We start from the raw sequence: 26,835 nt of genomic DNA on the forward strand, positions 1-26,835 counted from the left end.
ATTTCGCTACAACAAGCAAAATCTAGTCATTTCATCTCCCTCACGCCTGGCCCCGCCCCTTTAACCGTTGGCGAGAGGATGATTGACAGCCAAATCCCTCCTCCCGCGCGGAAAGCACTGAGAAGATTCCAGAGATTTGTGGAACGTCCGCGTTCTCGAACTCTCTCAGCTGGACGTATATAAGCGCCATTGGCGTAACGCACGCGCTAGTTTACGCAAAGTGACAGTTGAGGAGAAAAGCCTCAGAGCTTTCAGGAGAAGCGGCTAATCTCATTCACTTTTATAAACCATTAAAGGTAAGACAATATAATCGGAATAACATCCTAATTCAATAACATTTGACTTGTTGTTGTTATTTTACGCAGATGTTGTGAGGATATTCGACGTTTCATTCATCCCGTTAACACTTGTGATGCTACTGGACATTTACACAGAACTTGTATCTTAGCAAATATGAAGTAAATAATACGTTTAAAGGTTTTTCTACCTCATTAAGTCGCTGTTACTGTTTTTAAAACGGCATAATTCTGGGATGAACTTCAATGATAAGTCCTCAGACCATCTGGAGTTTTACCTCAGAGGATTTTCATCGGATTAAACGAGGCTATTAAAAGATTCACGATCAATTAATGTGTTTATTAAAGCATCTGAGGACATCATTATAGCATGTGTATGTTTATAAGAGTATATTTTACATATATTCGAGTTGTATACACGCATGTCGAGGGTGTCAATATTAAGCGTATTTGTATTTTTAACGACTGAAATTAATTGCATTAATGTCTAATTCACGTATTAAACGATTATATAGTGATATCTGAAGTGATGTATTTCGTGTTAATGTATATATAGAGAGTTTGGTAGGTTCTAGAAGCTTGTTATGAGCCGCTCGGACCGACAGGTGGCGCTCAATCCCTTCAGATTTACATCCAGATATAGATGATATTTAAAATCTATTAAATATTATTTATTTATTTTTAACTATAAAATAGTCGTTAAAATACTTTTTTAGCAGCCAAATATTTTGTTAAACAAAATACAAAAAAGTTAATTAAATATGGTTTTTATTTTGAAATTATGGAACTGTAGTTAAATGATACATTATGTCAGCAAACATTTTAAATAAACAAAATACAAAAACAACAAAAAAATCAATGAAATATGTCATTTTAAAAACATGGAATAGTTAAAGGATACATTATAACAGTACACATTTAGAATACACATTTAAAAAATATTAAATACACCATTTTGTAAATTATGGAATAGTAGCTAAATTATACATTATATCAGAAAACACATTTTGAATAAACAAAATAGAAAAAAATCTATTAAATATGATGTCATTAAAAAAAAAATTAATAGCAGTTAAAGCCAAAAATAAAACAAAATTAAAATACACAATTAAAAAAAAAAATTAAATTATGGAATATTAGCTAAATGATACATTATATCAGCAAACATGTTAAATACACAAAATATTATATATTTTTTTAAATGATGAAATAGTCGTTAATATTATTCTTTTTATCAGCCAAATATTTTATTAAACAAAATACAAAAAGTTAATTAAATATGATGTTTTTATTTTTAAATTATGGAATAGCAGTTACAACCACTTTTTTTTTAAATATTAAAATTTTTATAAAAATTAAAATACACATAATTTAAAAATTTTTTTTATTAAAATACAAAAAAAAGATATATGATGTTTTTTTTTTTTTTAGTGATTTTGATCCAGCTTCTTTTGAATTAAATACAAATGCTATAAAAATATAATTTCTTAATGGCATACACCCTTCAAGAAGCACATTACAAGCATTGTATTTTGCAATGTTAAGGCAAATTAATTATAATTTTATTATTTTTTATAGTATGTTGACATCTAAAAATGTGACAAGCAACATAACCAAGAGTGCTTGAAGTGTTTTAATAGAGCTGCTCGAGTCGAGAACAGTGCAACACTGATAAAAATATCAAATTAAATTAAATATACATAATAATAATAATGCTTTTCATGCATGCATAACTCAAATCTGATGATTGATATCTTTTCCAATATGTTTACATTTTTATGGACATTTTATCTTAGTGTACCTAGTTTACCAAGTGTATTTTTGATATAATATAAATTATATATCAAATGATATGGTATTTTTGCCTCTTATCTTGAATATTGAGGAATGCATTTTAAGGGACTAAATCATGCAGTGAAAGCATGTACTTTCTAAGCCTTAAACCCTTACGCTTGCCCATTTTTCCTGCTTCTTTTTATTTATTTTTTATTTATTTTTGGCATTTTTTTATTTTATTGAAACAACAGTAGGGGAGTACAAAGACATTTGAATATATAAAACAAATCAAATGTATCTTATATTACAAATCAATCATGTTTCTATTACATTAAGTATCCTTTTCAACAGCTTAGATGTCTTAACAGCTTTTCGATTGTTCTGTATTGATAAAAAATCTTCAAATCAGTGGAAAATAGTCTACCATTTGGTACAGTCGATATACATTTTGCTTTATGTATATGATATTTCCCTAATAGAATAAGAAGTTTAATTATATTATCCATTTCCAATAAACCAATTTTTCTTGCTTCTAATGGTGCGTTCACACCGGACGCGATTCGCGCGAGTGATTTACACGTTAAGTCAATGCAGAGACGCGAAATGGCATTCTGCGGGAACCGCGCGAATCGCTCAAGTTGAAAAATCTGAACTTTGGCGGATATTTCGCGCCGCGTTAACCAATCAGGAGCTTGCTCTAGTAGTGACAACAATGAGGAGAAAATCTGTATATCAATATCTGGTTCAGACAATATGATTATCACTGTGATAACATTAAATGACACGAAACACAACACAGTCTCTTTTTGTTAAATGCAAGTTTATGTATGATCAATAATACAAAAGTATAAGTAATGTATAACAAGCTGTACATGAAATAAAGCAAACAATTCAGTCAAACATTCAAAGTCAGTGCTAGTCGGCTAACGTTACAACTGCAATGTACAGTTATAGCCTAAAAATATAAAGTAATGTAACTTCTCTTTGCCCTCAGCCTAAACGATTAGCCAGGGAACAAATTATAGATTTGCCGAGGAAAGGCTGATCTCACCGGGTTAATGAGCGCAGCTGATCCACTGGAGCTCACAACTCCCAAAACGCCAGATAAAATGATCAAATAGGCACTCTTTATATAAATAAACCACACATTTGAGCTTTAAACCACTACATTATCGACTGAAAAAGTCTTAAAACTACGTTTTGTCACACATTAACAGTAGATAAAAAAAAAAAAAGACGTGTAAGCCCATGTCAGCCATTTCTCAACGAGACGAGCCGCTGGCAGAAGCTCCGCCCATGAGGAGAATCACGACTGATGTGCAGTGAATGTCAAGCGCGATTGAAGCGCGTAAACTCAAAATGTTCAAGGGTCCACCTTCGCGAATAATTCGCGCGAATCGCGTCTGGTGTGAACGCCACATAACACCAACTCTTGAGGACAAAATGTTCACTTGCTGCCTAATATATCCCACCCACTAACAGAGATCATCAGTGTTATTGACTATACTGTAATCTGCCGATGATCCTCGTCAAATATTGTGTGTTTTATAAATATCCCGCAGATGCCTGAGGCCGTGCAGGACCAGCCAATGGATGAGGAGGCCGAAACCTTCGCCTTCCAGGCTGAGATTGCTCAGCTGATGTCTCTGATCATCAACACCTTCTATTCCAACAAGGAGATCTTCCTCAGAGAACTCATCTCCAACTCTTCAGATGTGCGGAACTCAGGACTCTTTACTATCCTGCTGTTAAACACAGGCTATTTGGGGTTATTCTTTGTTTTAAGGTGGTGTAGTTGCATTGTATTTACTCAAATAGGTACTGAGTAATGTTAATTATCTACATGTGCTTACTGTAGTGTTACGGTTTGCTTTAGGTTATTACTATAAAAGCACATGTAGTAACGTGTGACTACGTCACTTTATAATGAAGTGATAACGTTTTTTAAATCAACAAAATGCAGAAAAATCTATAAAATATGTCATTTTTTTAAATTATGGAATAGTTAAATGATAACAGCACATTTTAAATACACATAATTAAATTATGGAATAGTTGTTAAATTATACATTATATCAACAAACATGTTAAATACACAAAATACAAAAAAATCTATTAAATATTATGTAATTTTTAAAATTATGAAATAGTCGTTATATGATTCATTATCAGCCCAAAATTTTAATGAACAAAATACAAGAAATGTAATGAAATATTCTGTATTTTTTTTAAATATGAAATAGTCGTTAAATAATTTTTTTATCAGCCAAAAATGTATAAACAAAATACAAAAAAATGTATTAAATATGGCGTAATTTTTAAAAATGATGAAATAGTAGTTAAATGATTCATTATCAGCCCAAAATTTTAATGAACAAAATACAAAAAATTTAATAAAATATTATGTATTTTTTTTTTAATTATGAAATAGACGTTAAAATATATTTTTATCAGCCCAAAATTTTAATAAACAAAATAAAAAATCTATTAAATATTATATAATTTTTTTAAATGTTGAAATAGTATTTAAATGATTCATTATCAGCCCAAAATTTTAATGAACAAAATACAAAACATGAAATAAAGTATTATGTATTTTTTTTAATTATGAAATAGACGTTAAAATATATTTTTATCAGCCAAAAATTTTAATAAATAAAATACAAAAAATTTAATTAAATATGATGTTATTATTTTTAAATTATGGAATAGTAGTTAAATTATACATTATATCAGCAAAAATAAATAAATACACTAAATACTAAAAGTTTATAAAATATTATGTAATTTCTAAAATTATGAAATGGTAGTTAAATGATTCATTATCAGCCAAATTGTTTCTGAACAAAATACAAAAAAAAATAATAAAAATATGTTTGTTTTTTTAAATGATGAAATAGTCGTTAAAATATTTTTTTTACCAGGCAAAATTGTTTATAAACAAAATACAAAAAAGTTAATTAAATATAATGTTTTTATTTTTAAATTATGGAATAGTAGTTACAGCCAAAAAATTTTTTTTTTTAAATACACATAATTCAAAGCAAAATCGATTAAATGTGTCATTTTTTTAAATTATGGAATAGTAGTTAAATGATTCATTATCAGCCAAAAATCAATACACAAAATACAAAATAATCTATTAAATATTACGTTTTTTTTTAAATTATGAAATACTAGTTAAATGATTCATTATCAGCCAAAAATGTTAGTAAACTAAATAATGTATTTTTTTAAATTATGAAATAGACGTAAAAAAAAAATTTTTTTTATCAGCCCAAAATTTTAATAAAGAAAATACAAAAAAAGTTAATTAAATATGATGTTTTTTTATTTTTTATTATGGAATAGCAGTTACAGCCAAAAAAAAAAAAATTTTAAAATACACAATTTAAAAAAACGTTTTTTTTATTAAAAAAAAAAAAAGAATTATATATATATATATATATATATATATATATATATATATATATATATATATATATATATATATATATATATATATATAAATAATTTTTTTTAACTGTAATGCAATTGAATAATTATAAATAAACCACAATTATTGTAATTCTAAAACAGTAAACTGTTTAATATATATTTACTGAAGTAATGTTCACTTAATGTGAAAATTCATGGCATATTTAAAATTATTATTATTATTATTACTGAATGTTTAGTCAGTTATGAAATAAAAGCGAAGAGGTGCATTACAAGCAATAGAACAAAAAGTGCTTTTTAAAATATTAATAATGAAATAATATTTGGCATGTATGTTAAACGAGAGCATATTTCTGTTTTCCATCAGGCGTTGGACAAAATCCGTTATGAGAGTCTCACAGACCCGAGCAAGCTGGACTCAGGAAAAGACCTCAAGATCGAAATCATTCCCAACATGCAAGAGCGAACGCTCACCATCACTGATACTGGGATCGGCATGACCAAAGCTGACCTCATCAATAACCTGGGCACCATCGCCAAATCCGGCACCAAGGCCTTCATGGAGGCTCTCCAGGCTGGAGCGGACATTTCAATGATTGGCCAGTTCGGTGTGGGTTTCTATTCCGCCTACCTGGTGGCCGAGAAAGTCACGGTCATCACCAAACATAACGATGATGAGCAGTACGCATGGGAATCGTCCGCCGGGGGGTCGTTCACCGTTAAAGTGGACAGCTGTAAGTGCACCATTTAAAGTCACCATTGTGTGATATAAAGTCAGAATTGCAAGTTATAGTCGCAATTGCGAGTTATAAAGTCAGAATTCCAAGATATAGTCGCAATTGCGAGTTATAAAGTCCGAATTGCAAGATATAGTTGCAATTGCGAGTTATAAAGTCCGAATTGCAAGTTATAGTTGCAATTGCGAGTTATAAAGTCCGAATTGCAAGTTATAGTCGCAATTGCGAGTTATAAAATCCGAATTGCAAGTTATAGTCGCAATTGCGAGTTATAAAATCCGAATTGCAAGTTATAGTCGCAATTGCGAGTTATAAAATCCGAATTGCAAGTTATAGTCGCAATTGCGAGTTATAAAGTCCGAATTGCAAGAAATAGTCGCAGTTGCGAGTTATAAAGTCCGAATTGCAAGTTATAGTCGCAATTGCGAGTTATAAAGTCCGAATTGCAAGATATAGTCGCAGTTGCGAGTTATAAAGTCCGAATTGCAAGTTATAGTCACAATTGCGAGTTATAAAGTCCGAATTGCAAGTTATAGTCGCAATTGCGAGTTATAAAGTCAGAATTGCAAGAAATAGTCGCAATTGCGAGTTATAAAGTCCAAATTGCAAGTATAGTCGCAATTGCGAGTTATAAAGTCCGAATTGCAAGTTATAGTCGCAATTGCGAGTTATAAAGTCCGAATTGCAAGTTATAGTCGCAATTGCGAGTTATAAAGTCCGAATTGCAAGTTATAGTCGCAGTTGCGAGTTATAAAGTCCGAATTGCAAGTTATAGTCGCAATTGCGAGTTATAAAATCCGAATTGCAAGTTATAGTCGCAATTGCGAGTTATAAAATCCGAATTGCAAGTTATAGTCGCAATTGCGAGTTATAAAATCCGAATTGCAAGATATAGTCGCAGTTGCGAGTTATAAAGTCCGAATTGCAAGAAATAGTCGCAATTGCGAGTTATATAGTCCAAATTGCAAGATATAGTCGCAATTGCGAGTTATAAAGTCAGAATTGCAAGTTATAGTCGCAATTGCGAGTTATAAAGTCCGAATTGCAAGATATAGTCGCAATTGCGAGTTATAAAGTCCGAATTGCAAGTTATAGTCGCAATTGCGAGTTATAAAGTCCGAATTGCAAGTTATAGTCGCAATTGCGAGTTATATAGTCCGAATTGCAAGATATAGTCGCAGTTGCGAGTTATAAAGTCCGAATTGCAAGAAATAGTCGCAATTGCGAGTTATATAGTCCGAATTTCAAGTTATAGTCGCAATTGCGAGCTATAAAGTCCGAATTGCAAGTTATAGTCGCAATTGCGAGTTATAAAGTCAGAATTGCAAGAAATAGTCGCAATTGCGAGTTATAAAGTCCAAATTGCAAGTATAGTCGCAATTGCGAGTTATAAAGTCCGAATTGCAAGTTATAGTCGCAATTGCGAGTTATAAAGTCCGAATTGCAAGTTATAGTCGCAATTGCGAGTTATAAAGTCCGAATTGCAAGTTATAGTCGCAGTTAGTGTTGTAGTCAAGACCACCTAAACCGAGACCAAGACAAGACCAAGACTTTGAAGGGTCGAGACCAAGTCAAGACCAAGACCAAGACAGGCCGAGACCGAGTCAAGACCAAGACCAGTGCAAATCCCCACATTGCATGACACACTTCTGATAAAATGTGGAATATGCATACGATTGGCACTTCTCTCGTGTGTGTGGGTGTGTAAGAGAGAAGTTTTGATAAAATAATCAACAGGCATTGCTGATATGTGGGAATTTATCTTTTTCTTCTATAAGCAAATAAATGCGAATAAACACTTAAGAGCTGAAATGAACTTAACCATTTATTCAGAACCCCCTTTCAATGGTTTGCCATCCACCTAACACGATGCAGGCATTTTGGCCAAAAAAATTACAAAAATTGTAATTGGGAGAACCTCAAACATTGATGACATTATATGCCAGACCTGAATGAACTGCCGTGGCAAAACACTTCTAACAAGCTTGCCACCAAGGACAAAACATAAAGCTGTAGTTAATGAGAAAAATAAAATAAAATCTGATCAATGGGAAAAGTGGGTAAAACTTTACAATACGGGTGCACTAGTATGCATTAATTCATCCTTAATTAATGCACAGATAATCATGAGTTAATGTATTACTAATGGTGAACTAACCCATTTATTAATGATCACTGCATCAGCAACTAATGAAGATTCTACATGATTAATAGATTAAGTCATCATTAAATTGTTATCAGTTAAATATATCATAACGTATTAATTCCTTAATAACATATTATACTAACTAATCATTTAAATTAATTACCACAACGGGTCAAAGCCACGCATTTCAACTTCCAGTTGTCTGCTTTAATTAATCATTAGCTAATGATTTACAAATGTGTCATTATGTTATGACTTGTTGAGGTACATGACTATTAACTAATTGATTAAGTAATATTTACTTGTGGTTATGGGTTTTGAATTAATTATGAATTAGTTAATAGTCATGTGCCCCAACAAGTAAAGTCATAACACAATGATACCTTTGTAAATCATTAGCTAATGATTCATTAAAGCAGACAACTGGAAGTTGAAATGCATGGCTTTGACCCATTGAGGTAATTAACACGTTGCTTTACATTATTAGTTCATATAATATGTTATTAAGGAATTAATACATTGACACATTTAACTAATAACAATTTAATGATTACTTAATATATTAATCATGCTGAATCTTCATTAGTTGCTGATGCAGTAATCATTAATAAATGGGTTAGTTCACCATTAGTAATACATTAACTCATGATTATCTGTGCATTAGTTAAGTATGAATTAATGCATATTAGTGCAAATGTCGATAGAAGTTTGACGTGGTCCCAGCCGTCTCAGTAAGCGTCGCGTTGCAGAACTTACACACTGCTGTATGTTTTCTTTTGGATGCATTTTTGCAGATGAACTCTTTGTGGTTTAGGTAGCCAAATTGGATAACAGAAGATTTGGCTGACATCTCTCCAACAGCCACGGTCACGGTGACGGCACAGCTTGCTCTCCTGTCTCAAGCATTCACGTGTGGAGTGTGTGTGATGCGATGTGGGGGTTGGCGGCGCGGCGCGGCGCAGCGCAGCGCAGGGAGGGGAGGGAAAACTAAAAGTATTTAAAATTAGACACGAGTCAAGCTTTTGGTCTGAAGTTTTTTGTCTAATCATCACAGTAATGATGTTAACAAATAATTTCGTGATATGCTCTCAGTTGTGGTCTTGACCGGTCTTGAAATTAAATCCCGAGTCCTCTGAGTCCGAGACCGAGACGAGACCGAGTAAAAATGCGGTCGATTCCGAGACGAGACCAAGACCTTTAAAAAGTGGTCTCGAGACCGGTCTCGAGACCAAGACCGATCTCGAGTACTACAACACTAGTCGCAGTTGCGAGTTATAAAGTCCGAATTGCAAGTTATAGTCGCAATTGCGAGTTATAAAGTCTGAATTGCAAGAAATAGTCGCAATTGCGAGTTATAAAGTCCGAATTGCAAGAAATAGTCGCAATTGCGAGTTATATAGTCCGAATTGCAAGAAATAGTCGCAATTGCGAGTTATATAGTCCGAATTGCAAGTTATAGTCGCAATTGCGAGTTATAAAGTCAGAATTGCAAGAAATAGTCGCAATTACGAGTTATAAAGTCAGAATTGCAAGAAATAGTCGCAATTGCGAGTTATATTGTCCGAATTGCAAGATATAGTCGCAATTGCGAGTTATAAAGTCCAAATTGCAAGTATAGTCGCAATTGCGAGTTATAAAGTCCGAATTGCAAGTTATAGTCGCAATTGCGAGTTAAAAAGTCCAAATTGCAAGTTATAGTCGCAATTGCGAGTTATAAAGTCCGAATTGCAAGATATAGTCGCAGTTGCGAGTTATAAAGTCCGAATTGCAAGTTATAGTCGCAATTGCGAGTTATAAAGTCCGAATTGCAAGAAATAGTCGCAATTGCGAGTTATATAGTCCGAATTGCAAGATATAGTCGCAATTGCGAGTTATAAAGTCCGAATTGCAAGTTATAGTCGCAATTGCGAGTTATAAAGTCCGAATTGCAAGTTATAGTCGCAATTGCGAGTTATAAAGTCCGAATTGCAAGTTATAGTCCCAATTGCGAGTTATAAAGTCCGAATTGCAAGTTATAGTCACAATTGCGAGTTATAAAATCCGAATTGAAAGTTATACGCATGGGAGTCGTCCGCCGGGGGGTCGTTCACCGTTAAAGTGGACAGCTGTAAGTGCGAAATACCGTACTGGGACTGGGAAATCTGTACTGGGACTGTAATGTCACATGATTTCTTTTTCAGCTGAGTCGATTGGCCGTGGCACAAAGGTGATCCTGCACCTGAAAGAGGACCAGATGGAGAACATCGAGGAGCGGCGAATCAAAGAGATCGTCAAGAAGCACTCGCAGTTCATTGGCTACCCCATCACACTCTTTGTAAGTCACATAAAACACAGTAATCAAAAACCACAGTCACATGATCACGCTTTTCTGATGGTCACATGACATGCAGGTCAGTTTTAGTATTTGTTTTATTTTACAACTATATGTATATGTGTATAAATACATTATTATATACAAATGATCAGTAAACATTTCAAATACACATACAATTTATTTAAATGACGGAATAGTAGTTAAACAATACATTATATCAGCAAAACTTTAATATTAGGGCTGTCAAAAGATTAATCGCGATTAATCGCATCCAAAATAAAAGTTTGTGTTTGCATAATATATGTGTGTGTACTCTGTTAATTATTATTTATATATAAATACACACACAAGCATGCATATATTTAAGAAAAAAATATTATTTTTACATATAAAACATTTATATTTATAGATTATATAAATGTATATACATGCAAATATTTCTTAAATATATACATGAATGTGTGTGTATTTATATATAAATAATAATTAACAGAGTACACACACATATATTATGTAAACACAAACTTTTATTTTGGATGCGATTATTGGCGATTAATCTTTTGACAGCCCTAATTTATATAAATATAATTAAAAATCTATTAAATATTTAGTTTTTGTAAATTATGCAATTGTAGTTAAACGATACATTATCAGGAACCATTTTTAAATACACATAATTTAATTATTTTTTATAAATACGATGTAATTTTTTTAAATTATGGAATAGTAGTTAAATTATATGTTATATTAGCAAAAAATTAAATGCACATAATTAAATATATATATATATATATATATATATATATATATATATATATATATATATATATATATATATATATATATATATATATATATATATATATATATATTAAATGTAATGTTTTATATTACGCAATAGTAGCTAAATTATACATTATATCAGCAAAAAATAAAAAAAACAAAATAAAAAAATAAAAATTTATATATATATAATGTCATTTTTTAAAAATTATGGAACAGTAGTTCAATATTACATTATATAAGCAAAAAAATTAAATACACATAATTTAAAAAATATTTATTAAATATTGTAATTTTTTTTAAAATTATGATATAGTAGCTAAATCAGCCAAAAAAGTAAATACACATTCAATATGTTTTTTTTTGTAATTAGCTACTTTTCCATAATAACAATAACATACATTGACAATATACATTATCACCAAAAATGTAAAATTAAAAACAAAACAAAAAAACATAAATTAAATGTTTTTTTGTTTTGTTTTTAATTTTACATTTTTGGTGATAATGTATAATTTAGCTACTCCATCATTTAAGAAAAATGACATCATATTTAAGTAACGTTTTCAAAAGGGCATAAAAACACCAGTAGCAAATGTTCTCCTAACTCGCATCGCACTCAGGTCGAGAAGGAGCGCGACAAGGAAGTGAGCGACGACGAGGTGGAGGAGGAGGAGGAGGAGAAGAAGGAAAAGGAGAAAGACGAAGCGGAGGGCGAGAAGGACGAGGACAAGCCCGAGATCGAAGACGTGGGCTCAGACGACGAGGACCACGACGACAAGAGCTGCGACAAGAAGAAGAAGAAGAAGAAGATCAAGGAGAAGTACATCGACCAGGAGGAGCTCAACAAGACCAAACCCCTGTGGACCCGCAACCCTGATGACATCACCAACGAGGAATACGGCGAGTTCTACAAGAGCCTGACCAATGACTGGGAGGATCACCTGGCCGTCAAGGTGAGCTGAGCGAGTAGATGTGTAGGAGACACCTGGTGGCGTAAGTAGTGTTAGACCGATATATCGGGCCAATATTTGCGATTTTTACGTATATCGGCATCGGCCGATATATCGGGGCGATATTTGCGATTTTAGCGATTTTTACGTGTATCGGCATCGGGCAATATATCGGGCCGATATTTGCGATTTTTACGATATATCGGGCCGATATTTGCGTATATATTATCTACATTTCAAGGGGAGGGGTTATACAGCAGGGGAGGAGACATTCAAAATAGGGACACACCCCAAACATTCCTGTCTCATCAGCCGTAATTCAATCAGCATAACAGTGCCATTCAAATGCAGAGATGCTAATCCAATCACTCAGGCAGTATTGCTCTAAACTTGTCATGGTAAATAGTCAGGAAGTGCATAAAGACAAAATACTTAATGTCTCAACCACTTACACAGCCTCTCCTTAGAACTTCCTCAAGTTTACTTCAAAATGTAAAACACAAATATAGATAATGTTTTCAGTTATATTCTATTACACTGGAACCTAGATATAACAATGTATAAATTTGTAATCCAACACGAGTAAAGTAACGCATAACTTTTCAAATTTACAAAAGTTACTTTTTCACTATGTTTCTCTATGGCGCTGAAACCTATAGATGTCCGAGTTCCGGTCCCAGCGCAACTGATACTCAACTGCCATTGGCTCATCTGCGTTTGAGGGGCGGGGCTTACTGATAGGTCAATTAGAACTACAAACGTGGATAAAAAGTGTTAAAAACTACAAACATGGCGGGTGTGCGAGTCTGGCGGTTATGTAGAGAGGTTTAGATAAGGCGGTTTGTGTGATTATCAGTATTTAACCTGACGAACAGACGTTTATTTAGTGTTACCCACATTATATTTCATCCGCAACAACATTGAGATCTTCTGTAATGATACGTTTGGCCATTGAAGGGGTGATGAATTGAGAAATCAACTTTCCCTTGAGCCTTTGATATATAAAAGTTAGTGATCAGTGTTGGGGGTAAAGCATTACAAGTAACTTGAGTTACGTAATAATATTACTTTTTCCAAGTAACGAGTAAAGTAACGCATTACTTTTCAAATTTACAACAAAATATCTGAGTTACTTTTTCACATTAATTTGATAAAACTACATTAATAAATTGTAGTTCTAGACTAAATGTGAGCATTTATTTATCTCACTTGCACAATAAAGATTCTGTCCTTCTCAAAATGAATAAAATCAGTCAAATGCAAAATCAGAGTAATATGCAAACCTCCAATAATTACATGTTAAATAAAACAACTATTTTTATGCATAATCTACCTTTATATTTAATTTACCAATGTCTTGCTGCTGACCTTTGATGATGAAAATGACTAGATTTTTTGTTGTTATCAGTAAAACTTTTTTCTCCTGCGTCCTATTCTCCATTATCCAGAGCTGCGCCCTCTAGTGTTCATGAGGGAATCTGCATTTTTACCTCAGACTGGGGCTTATTATTTACATTTTGTTATGAAGAGGTCTTTACCGTTGCACAAAAATATAACTTATTTGTTATAAAAAGCGAAAAAAACAAAAACAAGCCCAGCCCAGGAGAGAAAAAGTAACGCAAAAGTAACGAAACGCATTACTTTTCTTAAAAAGTAACTAAGTAACTCAATTAGTTACTTTTGTCACCATCCCGCTGGCGGGACACCTGGCACTCTTTTTTTGATCGCCTTTTTTTGTATCATATATTTGAGTAATTATCATAAATTAGGTATCATTCGAAAGCTTACGAACTCAAAATTTATCCTGTGATAACCGTTTTGAAATTGGACATTGCGTTACCATGGAAATGGTACTTTAAATTATTGTAGCGGGTTCCTCCCCCTAGTGGGCGGCGTCATGTTTTATATTACAACATTTATTTTAGCTACTTTATAATCAAAATCTTTTCCAATCTTGACAAAACACATATCGTTGGAAAGGTCTGAGTCTCAAGGTTCCATATTTGTTTTGTGATGGAAGTGACATTTGGACAGAAATTTACAGAAAATTGCATCAAAAAAACAATCAATGGAATGTGTGACACCCGGTGGATGTTTTTGGTACAGCGCCTAAACAACATCTCATGGGAACTTCAATTTTTGTGATATCAACTTCAAATTTGGAACACAACTTGGTTAGACATATGACTTTGATTTTATAGTAATTTTAGATTAAAACATGTCTGTAAAATATATATTTTATATAAAATAAAAAATATTTAGTACAGTATTTTTTATTTACAGTAAATTTAAATTTCCATAACTTTTTCACACTTTCATATTTTGAATTGTGTTCACCTCAGCAATAATCTGCCGATTGTCTGCTTTAAAGCTACACTGTGTAACTTTTTTAGTTTATTCTTAGCTAAAAACACTTAGTTCTTTCAAAAATATATGTGCTCATTAATGTATATTTACTTCTTTCAAGTAATAAAGTATTCTCGTAAGTTTATAATATGCCATTGTAAATACATACGGGTGAGGATTCGAATGCGGGTCGCCATGTTGCCCCTCCATCTTGAAAGTACATTAGCCAAAGAGGGACATTCCCGTAAATTCAAGCTTGGCCTTTGGCGTTTTAACACTCGATGGCACCGTGTCGAATGTGGACGAGGTCGAACTGGAAGCCATGTTAATCTTGGACTAAATCGGCCATCGTAGGAGTTAAAACTAAATCGGAATTGAGAGGAACAGAAACTAAAATTCACTGGATGGTCATACACCAGTTCACCACTAGATGGAGGAAAATATCACACAGTGTAGCTTTAAAACAAGACTAATCTTAGATCTATATTCCAAAGTATTCTTGAATTACAGCCCTTTAAGTTTGGATAGTGCATTTTCATGTGTATTCTCAAAAAGGGGGGTGACAGTTATTAAGGGTTAAGGGAGTAACGCAATATTGTAATGCATTACTTTTCAAAGTAACTTTCCCCAACACTGCTCATAGATGTGTAGTGTTGGATTACAAATTTATACATTGTTATATCTAGGTTCCAGTGTTATAGAATATAACTGAAAACATCTATATTTGTGTTTTACATTTTGAAGTAAACTTTCTAGTTTAGTAAAAAAGGAAATTCTAAGGAGATTACGTTAGGCTGTGTAAGTGGTTGAGACATTAAGGGCCCTTTCACACACACCTTGTTTGGTCCAGATTTTCGGCCTTTTCAGTTTGGTCCGGATCAAAATGACCGGTGTGAAATCTCCCCTGACCACGGGCCGGACCAAACAGACGAAATTTGGTCCGACGAAAAGAGGTCGTCTCGGTCCGGATCAAACTGAGCAAAGGTTCGGTTCGTTTCTAGTGTGAAAGCATTTTCTGTACGGTTCAGACTCTCAGAGCATTTACAGGAAGTTCATGTTTATGTTTAAATATTTTAACGTTATTTTTAAATTTCATCTAGGCTACATTGATTATGAAAAGTGAAAAGATGCGCAATATGTCAGAAGACAGAAAGTCAGAAATGATTTTGAACGAAATTTTGTATGATTTTGCTTAGAAAGCATTTCTTTCATGTGAATTTAGTTTTGTATAAATTGTATCTTAATTTGAATCAACGTTTAATCAGATAATTGCCTGGATTTAATAAATAAGAAGCAAATAGTCTATAGCAGACAATAATCGCGGGAGCGATCACATGCTTTGCACATGAACTGGAGCGTCTCAAATAAACCTAAACTCAGCAGATACTCGTCTCACAAACATGAGGAATATGTGTATATAAAGCTTGAAATGTCCACTTTTAAACGTGACGAAAAGAAAATAGTCAAACAATGCGACTGTTCAATAGTGGCAGCGATATGTGTCCGTTCATTCACTCTTGTCAAAGATGCTGACGTCAGACGCACGTTCGTTTACAAACCAATCAATGTCCAGATGCCGCCCACATAGATGAAGACGAGTGGACGCAAGTGTGTCATGTAAAGTTCTTTAGTGCGCTCGCATAATTGCAATGTGAAACCAAACCAAAACTAAACGAAAGTATCAAATGTATCAAAACATGAACTTCGGTTCGGACCTTCAGGTTTCAGGTGTGAAAACGCCCTACGTCTTTTGTCTTTATGCACTTCCTGACTATTTACCATGACAAGTTTAGAGCAATACTGCCTGAGTGATTGGATTAGCATCTATGCATTTGAATGGCACTGTTATGCTGATTGAATTACGGCTGATGAGACAGGAATGTTTGGGGTGTGTCTCTATTTTGAATGTCTCCTCCCCCCTTGATGTTCAACTGGCTTTAGTCAGACTTGGAACCTCAGCGGAAAGACTTCTCAATAAAGAATCCTGCTGAAAAACCTATCCAAGTTCTCCTGGTCTCTACTTCAAGAAACAACAGAAGTTCACAACAGTAGTAAACACCTCTGATGCACACATACACATTAGCATGGCCTGATGGTGTGCTTGTTTCTCCCACAGCACTTCTCGGTGGAGGGTCAGCTGGAGTTCCGCGCGCTGCTCTTTGTGCCGCGCAGAGCCCCGTTCGATCTCTTCGAGAACAAGAAGAAGAAGAATAACATCAAGCTGTACGTGCGCAGGGTCTTCATCATGGACAACTGCGACGAGCTCATCCCAGAATACCTCAGTAAGAATCAATCAGAGTCTGATTCTGAAACGCCAGACAGATTTCAGTGTTTTTAGGTAACCTAAACCTAAAAGTAATGCTTATTGTTCTCTGTGTTTTAACCCTTTAAAGTCATGCAAACTTCAGAAATGGAAGAGTTTATTGAGACGAAGGGCCCAATTTTAACATAATTTTAACAATGTTTTGGTCCTTTAACCCTCTGGTGCTCTTCGGTCATTTCTGACCAGAGAATTTTCTGTTTTGAAATTTTAAAAATCACAGCTTCATCGGAATGATATGAAACTTGGTGACTTTTCTAGCATTAGGTACACACAAAAAAGGTGGGGTCATGATTCGAGCATGCTAATCGGTCGTAAAAAAAAAAAAATGTTCATTGTCTTCGGTCATAAATGAGCGACCATAGGAAATGAATGGGAAATCGGCAAAAATTCACCGAATATTTGTGTGTACAATCTACAAATCGGCCACAATGCTGAAAAAAAGTACACAGCAGTGAAGAGGTGACACTCTAAAACATCAAGAGTGTGATATTGACACACACACACACACACACACACACACTTATACACACACACACACACACACACCTATGAAAAACTGAACCTATGAACCACATTTTGAATTTTTAAAAATCAGAATGAAATGAAACTTGGTGACTTTTCTAGCATTAGGGATGTAAACACACCAAAAAATGGAGGTCATGATTCGAGCATGCTAATTGGTCGTAAAAAAAATACTCCCACTTGTGCTCTTCGGTCAAAAATGACCCCCATAGGAAATTAACGGGAAATCTGCAAAAACACAAATTCACAGAAAAGCAATCTATATTTCTAACAACAACAAAAAAATATCTAAAACTTTAGAATGAATAGTCTTTGAGATTTTTTCAATATATATTCAAATCCATCACAAAAAAAATCATTAAATGTGTTCAAAAGAGAACTAGGGAAATCTCAAGCCTCTCCATAGAGACCTCTAGTGGTTACACACATGGTTGCATGATCTCTTAAATAATTCCAAAAGAGGGCGCTAAGTGCCCGGTTGCATAAAGCACCTTAAGTGTAATCTTCCCTTAAGTTCGCCCTTATGTTTCCCTTAAACCTAAGGGTGTTGCAGAAACAAACCCTCAAGTGTTACGTAAGGGTTTCTTTAAGGGTTGAAACGTCATAATTCCCCTTAAATGCTGTTTTTTCACTTAAATAATCCTTTAAAAAGCGTTAAGTGTTGCATAAACCCCTTAACACTCATTTCCCTAAGGATAACTTAAGGTGTGGAAATCGTAACCTAAAGAGTAACGCGTACAAAAATAAGACGACATGGCTGAACCAGCTGAAGATCATCATGTGCCAAGAAGAGTTTTTAGGGATAGGGAGAACCCTTTGGAACATCTTAGCGATGAAAAATTGTTGCAATAATACACCGATTTGACCATCACACACCGCAACCACTGACACTGAACACTTGCAGTCATGCGTACATTTCTGAATGAGATGAAGAAAAACTCACACAATTAAAGAAGTCGTTTGACGTTATAACAAGTCATTAATGTCTTTTAACTTGTTTGTTTCATATAATAGAACCAAGGCTATAGATAATAGATTTAAACATTTCTCGTTTAGCAGCGGCAAAAGTCAGGAGGACTAGCCGAGGTGAGGCTGTTCCAGGCGGGATCTCACAACATCTTTAAATAGGCGTTATCTTTACAAATAAACCACCGATTTGAGCTTTAAACTACATTCTCGACTGAACAACTCTTAAAACTACACTTTGTGACACAATAATAGTAGTATTTTTCAATTTCACGGCCGCACGCAACCACTATGAAAAGCGCAAAAGGATGCGCGGCAAGTACGCTTCAAACGCTTTGCTTTATACGCGTGTGCATCTCGCTTTGGATGCGCAAATGCATTCAAAGTTCAAGCGTCAAACTAGACGGGAATTTGACGCTCTATTCACGTTTGCCGTGATTAGTGTTAGTGTTTTACGTATCTATGGCAACAAGACTTTTATAACGTGAATCCAGGATCGCTGTCTTGAAACACTTCAATGTTTCCCTAAGAGAACCGTTTAAGAGATTATATGCAACACCCTTAAGTTGTTCTCTTAGGTAAGGGGAAATCGCCCCTTAAGTTCATAATTGAGGGAAAAACTGAAGGTGCTTTATGCAACCGGGCACAGGTCTCTATTTTAACCTGAAATACTGCAATAATAATTAAAAAAAAGTTAAATTACAAAAATTTGTTGTATAATTTTCAATGGCAAAAATAGACCATAAATATTGCATAAATATTAAAAAATACCATCAAATCATCTCAAAATACAAAATTAAAAAGACAAAATATTATTGAAGAAAAATAAATTGCATTGGTTTTACTGGGGTGGAGGAAGTTTAATTTTTAGGTGTCCGGTCACTTATGACCGGGAAGATGACCAATGCAACCCCTAAAGGAAGAGCACCAGAGGGTTAAAGGCCTTCAGTGCGTATCGAATATGAGACTGTGGGGTTAATGTGATCCATCTCTCCTCTCAGACTTCATTAAGGGTGTTGTGGACTCTGAGGATCTGCCCCTGAACATCTCCAGAGAGATGCTCCAACAGAGCAAGATCCTGAAGGTGATCCGCAAGAACCTGGTCAAGAAGTGTCTGGAGCTCTTCACCGAACTGGCCGAGGACAAAGACAACTACAAGAAGCTTTACGAGCACTTCTCCAAGAACATCAAGGTGAAAACTGACGCTCTTATCGCTCATAGGGCCCTATGATGAGGAAAACACGGACAGAATCGCAGAATACACACACACACACACACACACACACACACACACACACACACTCTATATGAGGACATGAACGCATGAACTTCATCTCTAGAGTCACTTCATGAGAATTTTACCGTTTCATCTGAGAAAACTATCATAATATCACAAACACACAGAAACTCAAGATCTTCACGGCAACCTGTCAAAATAAAAGTCCTGTTTACGTGACGAAAACTGTGACAAAAATATATATATCTGTTGTACGTCTCAATGTAATAATAATACTAACACTAATAATGATATTTTAATAAATTATTAAAACTATTTTTTTAACGAATAAACACAAAGTTTGTTTAATTTCATATTAAAAGAGAAAATTAAATTAATGTTTTATGCCTTCATTTGATTGCCAGAAAAATTTTAAATACTCACAGAATTTTCTGGGTGGAAATAAAATTATATATAAATAATTATAAATAGTTGTTTTTATGAATTAAATCAATAAGACATGCTTTATTTTTAGATGATTACAATTTTAATTAAACCATTAAAATGGACTTGCAACAGTAAACTAAATTTGAGAAAAAGAAATTAAAACATATTTCATAGGTAATTTTTTGGTAAACTTTTAATAAATTGAAATTACTATTGAATTACAAAAAAAATATTTAACCATTAAAATGGATTCCAAAAAAAATAAAACGGGGAAAATATGGAATCTGCATTATTTGTTTGGCAAAAATTTTATATGATTAAAATATAAATTAAATTAATGTTTAATGCCTTCATTTGATTGTCAGAATAATTAAAATACACAACACAGTAATTTCAACAGCAACAAAATTATAGAAATGTAAAAATAATAAATTGTTTTTATGAATTCAATTAATTAGACATGCTTTATGATTATTAAAGTTTAATGAAACCATTAAAATTAAAACAGAATACACAGAATTTAAGAAAAACAAATTAAAACATATTTAATATTTCCCTAAACATGTCATTTTTGTTAAAGTTTGAATGAATTTATTGTTAAATTGCATAAATGTCATGATTTCAATTCATTAGAAATGTTTTTTATTACTAAAATGTTAAAATGTAAAAAAAAAAATTCATTTTTAATTATTTGTTTGAAAAAATAAATAAATTTAATATGATTAAAAGATAAATTAAAATAATGTTTTATGCCTTCATTTGATTGTCAGAAAAAAATTTAAATACTCAACACAGAATTTTCTAAGTGGACAATTTTCACAGAAATAAAAAAAATATAAATAATTATAAATAGTTGTTTTTATGAATTCAATTAATAAGACATGCTTTATTTTTTAATTAAACCATTAAAATGGACTTGCAACAGAAAACTGAATTGAGAAATAGAAATTAAAACATATTTCATAGGTAATTAAACTTTTAATAAATTTAATAAATTAAAATTTTATTTAACCATTAAAATGTTCAAAAAAGATCCAGAAAAAAAAGAAAAAAAGTTAATTGAATATGATTGAAAGATAAATTAAAATAATGTTTTATGCCTTCATTTGATTGCCAGAAAAAAATTAAATACTCAAAACAGAATTTCTGGGGGGAAATATATGAATTAAATTAATTAATAATGATTTTTGATTACTAAAATTGAATCGAACCATTTAAAAAATGGAATCTAAAAAAATTTAAATGGGGGGGGAAAACAAAATGTCTTCCATAGGGCTCTGCGCTTAAACTCTTTGCTCTAGTGCTTTAATGGCATTGTGATAAATGATATTTCCCTTGTGTGCAGCTTGGCATCCATGAGGACTCTCAGAACCGCAAGAAACTGTCCGAGCTGCTTCGCTACTACACATCGGCTTCTGGAGACGAGATGATTTCCCTCAAGGACTACGTGTCCCGCATGAAGGACACCCAGAAGCACATCTACTACATCACCGGTTAGTAGTTGGTTCATGAATTTAAACATGATCTTAAAGGATTAGTTCACTTCTAAATAAACTTTTGCTGATGATTTACTCACCCTCATGTCATCCAAGAAGTCCATGTCTTTCTTTCTGCAGTCGAAAAGAAATGAAGGTTTTGGATGAAAACAATCCAGGGTTTTTCTCCATATAATGGACTTCAATGGGCTCCAAACGGTTTAAATGACAGTTTCCCTCTTATATAATTATTTTACCTCTTATCAGACGAACGCGATCATCTCTGAGCTCAGCCATAACTTCCGGAGAGTGAGGTCAAATTAGATCGTGATCATAGATATATACGTAGATGCCTCATTAGCGACTGCACGGATCAGTAGAATGAGGCATCTACTATCGATATATCTATGACCACGCTCGAATTTGACCTCACTTTCCGGAAGTTATGTCTGAGCTCAGAGATGATCACGTTTGTCTGTTAAGAGGTAAAATAATAGCATAAATACTGCTGGGTTTCTCTCAGAAACTGATGGTTTGGCTAGATCAGACCCTTATTCATCATCTGGTGTCGTTTAAAGCTGTATGGAGAAAAACCCTGGACTGTTTTCATCCAAAACCTTAATTTCCTTTCGACTGCAGAAAGAAAGACATGGACATCTTGGATGACATGGGGGTGAGGAAACTATCAGCAAAAGTTTATTTAAAAGTGAACTAATCCTTTAACCCAGAGATACCATTTTCTCACAATTCTCAAAACTCTCCAAAGGCGAGACCAAAGATCAGGTGGCCAACTCGGCCTTTGTGGAGCGTCTGCGCAAGGCCGGTCTGGAGGTTCTCTACATGATCGAGCCCATCGACGAGTATTGTGTACAGCAGCTGAAGGACTTCGACGGCAAGAACCTGATATCCGTGACCAAAGAGGGTCTGGAGCTTCCTGAGGACGAGGACGAGAAGAAGAAGCAGGAAGAGCTGAAGGCCAAGTTCGAAAACCTGTGCAAGATCATGAAGGACATCCTGGAGAAGAAGGTCGAGAAGGTAACGGATGCCATATAAGACCCGCCATCCTAGATTTAAAACACGTCTATATATTTCTATGGATTAACCCCTAGGAGTCTGAGCTGTTTTGGGGCCCTTTAGAAGTTTTAACATGCTCTGACATTTGCGCTCTTATAAACACATTAATGGCAAAAGCGTAATTACACTGTAATCAGCACAAACTGGGCTACCATAATATGTGAGCAACATGTACATGCTTGTATTTTTAAGAGAAAAATGTTTATGCATGGTTTTTTAGAAAACAAAAAAATGTGTTTTAAAATTAAGGCCTCAAAACACACAATAGATGTGTCCACAAGACTTTTGACTAATGGGTGTATTTGCCTTGAGTTTTTGCTTCAAACTGATGTGAGAATCATTGAGGCGACTCATTCACATAAAACAATACACTGATTTACAATTTGTAAGACAGTTTTTCTTCACAAAGCCAGTATTCGAGGAGGAGTCTGTGGCTGGCTCAGCCAAAGCGCGAAAGTACGTTTTAGTTTTGGCACCGAAATGAGGAACCGAAATCTGCGTTCTGATTCGGTCCGGTACATACCGGTTATATGGCACCGGGTTTCGGTACCCAACCCTAATTATAAATGCATGTTTAAACCACAGTTTGATAAGCGCCGAATGGCAGATGTGATTGTTAACGGTGTGTGTTCTTGTGTCAGGTCACCGTCTCGAACCGTCTGGTTTCGTCCCCTTGCTGTATCGTCACAAGCACATACGGATGGACAGCCAACATGGAGAGGATCATGAAGGCCCAGGCGCTGAGAGACAACTCCACCATGGGCTACATGGCCGCCAAGAAGCACCTGGAGATCAACCCTCTCCATCCCATCGTCGAGACGCTCCGGCAGAAAGCAGAAGCCGACAAGAACGACAAATCCGTGAAAGATTTGGTGATCCTGCTGTTCGAGACGGCCCTTCTGTCCTCTGGGTTCACGCTGGACGACCCGCAAACACACTCCAACCGCATCTACAGGATGATCAAACTCGGCCTCGGTCAGTTCACTCATAAATGTAAAAATAAATCTTGTTTAGGAACAAAAATAGGATGTTTTAAATGGTAAACAAAAATGTGTAGAATTGTCTTCAAATGCAAACTTTAAATATTTTAAATATACAAGCTTAAAACAATTGATGTGATTGCGAATTAACAAGTAAATTTTTTTTTAAATGTTCTTTTACAAGATAAATGCGTCAAAAACAGCGAAACAAAAACATACATATAAAAACAAATGTTTTACAAATGTTTTAAAAATGAGGATGTCTTTTAAATGCTTAAAAACCCCAAAATGTGTTTAAAATGTACAAGTTTTACTTAAACTACGAATTTATTGTAAATTATTTGTAAAAAATAAAAGTTTAAAAACATAAAAATGTAAAAACTGGGATGTTTTAAGTGTTAAAAAAACAAAATGTAAAACTTTAAAACAAATTTTGTGATTACGAATTAACAAGTTTAAAAAAAACTTAATAAAAACATAAATGTTCAAAAACTTTTTTACATTTTATACAACATTATTTAAAATCTAAATTCAAAAAAAAAATTAAAACGTAAAAATGTGTTTAAAATATACAAGCTTAAATAAAATACAAAAATTCTAAAAAAATAAAAGTAAAAATCATAAAAATGTTCCAAAATTGTGTAAAAATTCTTTGAAATGTACTAATGTGTTTAAAATGTACAACCTTATTTCAGAATGTTACAAAAACACAGCTAAACTAAAACATACATGCAAAAACAAATGTTAAACATAAACTCAAATAAAGTCACTTTTAAAACTAAAAGAGGATGTTTTAAATGTTTTAACTTAAACTGTAATTTGTTACTACAATCAAAAATGTGTATAAAATGTGCAAGTTTTGAGAAAACTGCAAACTTATTGTAAATTATTACTTTAAAACATAACAATTATATATAAATATATGTGTTTAATAACATAAATGTAAAAATAAATCTTGTTTAAGAACAAAAATAGGATGTTTTAAATGGTAAACAAAAATGTGTAGAATTGTCTTAAAATGTCTTAAATATATATATATATATATATATATAAGCTTAAAACAAATGATGTGATTGCGAATTAACAAGTTAAACAAAAGTATCTTTTTTACAAGATAAATGTCAAAAACAGCAAAACAAAAACATACATTTACAAAATTTACAAGTTTTGAAAAAAAACTGTTTATACTTAAACTGTGAATTTATTGTAAATTATTTGTAAAACAATAAGTTTAAAAACATAATGTTAAAAAAAAAACATTTTGTGCAACATTATTTAAAAAACAGCAACTCTAAAACATACATTTACAAAATGTACAAGTTTTGGAAGAAAAAAAAACAGTTTATAATTAAACTGTGAATTTATTGTAAATTATTTGTAAAAAATAAACAAATGTTTTAAACTCAAAGTGTAAAAACTAACCTTCAATATTGCACTATATACTGCATTATTTCCTGTTATCAGTGTGACAATCAGCACTGTATAAATAAAGCTGACTGGACTGTGTGTGTGTGTGTGTGTGTGTGTGTGTCAGGCATCGATGAGGACGAGCCGCCCACAGACGAGCCGAGCTCCGCCCCTGTGGAGGATATGCCGCCACTAGAGGGAGACGATGACGCTTCCCGCATGGAGGAGGTCGACTGATCATCTCTTCTTCAACCCTTATTCCCTTTTCTATTATTTTGAGTTGTACATGCACTTTTTTGTATTTAATAACATGCTGTTGATTTTGAGTGTTTATGTTTATGTAAAGTATGGCACTGATACTGTATTATTGAAATAAAGTTCACCATATCAGGTCATGTGACCACGGCGTCTTCATGCTCATCCAATCAGAACACGTCCAGGTGACTTTACACACAGTTCAGGGAATAAAGTTCATTAAAACAGCACAAATCTCATGATTGTATATTACAAATGTACTTTACAATATATATTTGAATAGTGCTAAAAATTATTCACGTACAAATGTGTTTAAAAATGTACAGGCTTATTCAAAATTGTTACTAAAAATTTTTTAAAAATTTACAAACTTATTTTAAATGATTCAATGTTCAAACACTGTAAATTGTTCATTAAAAACAAGAAAGCTTAAATTAAAAAAGATGAAAATGTTAAAAATGTACAAACTTATTTTGAAATGTTACCGACAAAAAGATTTAAAAACAAAAAATGCATTTTGACATTTTCTATTTTTGTAGATTTTTAACAAAAAACACGTTTTTGATGTTTTACCTTTATGTAAAAAAAAATTTAAATAGAAAAAAACATGTTTTAAATTATTATAAATTCTTCAAACACACTGTAAATTGTTACTTAAAAACAAGTTTATGTTAAAACATGCAAAATATTACCAACTAAAACAAAAATGCAAAAACATTTTAAAGTCTTTAAAAATGTTTTAAATGTTTAAAAACAATGTTTTAAATTATTTACAAAAACACACAAACGTACAAAACCTTATTTTAAAGTTAACAAAAAGATAAAGTGAATAAAAAGATTTAATAACAAAAATGTGTCTAAAAGATTTTGCAAATTGTTATTTAAAATAAAAAATAAAAAAACAAAAGCATGTTTTAAAATGTAACTCTAAAACATAAAAATGTAAAATAAAATAAATAAATACAATTTTTTTTCTTTTTTTTAAATTGTTACTATTAAAACATACAAAAATGTATTTTAAATTATTAAATTTTCAAAAATACTGTAAATTGTTACTTAAAAACAAGAATGTTTACATAAAAAACATGCAAATGTGAAACGTAAAATATTACAAAAAAATGCATTTACACATTTTTAAATATTTTTTATTAAAAGTTTAAATACATAATGTACAACCTTATTTTAAATAGAAAAAAATTAATGTTTTAAATTATAAAAAAGTACAAAAAAATGTTTAAAAGCTTCTAAACATATTGCAAATTGTAAAAACTAAAAAGATTTCAAAACTATAATGTGCTTAAACATTTCCAAATATATTTGCAATTTTTAACTTTTAACTAAATTTTAAACAATATTTTTTTAAATGTACAACCTTATTGTA

At 32.7% G+C, this 26,835-nt stretch overlaps 1 protein-coding gene across 1 annotated transcript; it reads left to right on the top strand.

Moving 5' to 3' along the window:
- The first annotated feature begins 100 nt into the window (after positions 1-100).
- On the top strand, positions 101-25,908 carry hsp90aa1.2 (heat shock protein 90, alpha (cytosolic), class A member 1, tandem duplicate 2). Its single transcript, XM_079830459.1, has 11 exons — positions 101-296; positions 3,635-3,787; positions 5,878-6,244; positions 10,574-10,707; positions 12,114-12,446; positions 16,906-17,071; positions 19,602-19,792; positions 21,609-21,756; positions 22,505-22,773; positions 23,454-23,787; positions 25,327-25,908. Exons 2-11 carry the CDS (start codon positions 3,635-3,637, stop codon positions 25,434-25,436), a joined length of 2,205 nt encoding a protein of 734 aa, XP_079686585.1. The 5' UTR covers positions 101-296; the 3' UTR covers positions 25,437-25,908.
- Positions 25,909-26,835: the final 927 nt, after the last annotated feature.

This window comes from Gobio gobio (genome assembly GCF_949357685.1).
Source record: "Gobio gobio genome assembly, chromosome: 12".
Classification (NCBI taxonomy): Eukaryota; Metazoa; Chordata; class Actinopteri; order Cypriniformes; family Gobionidae; genus Gobio; species Gobio gobio.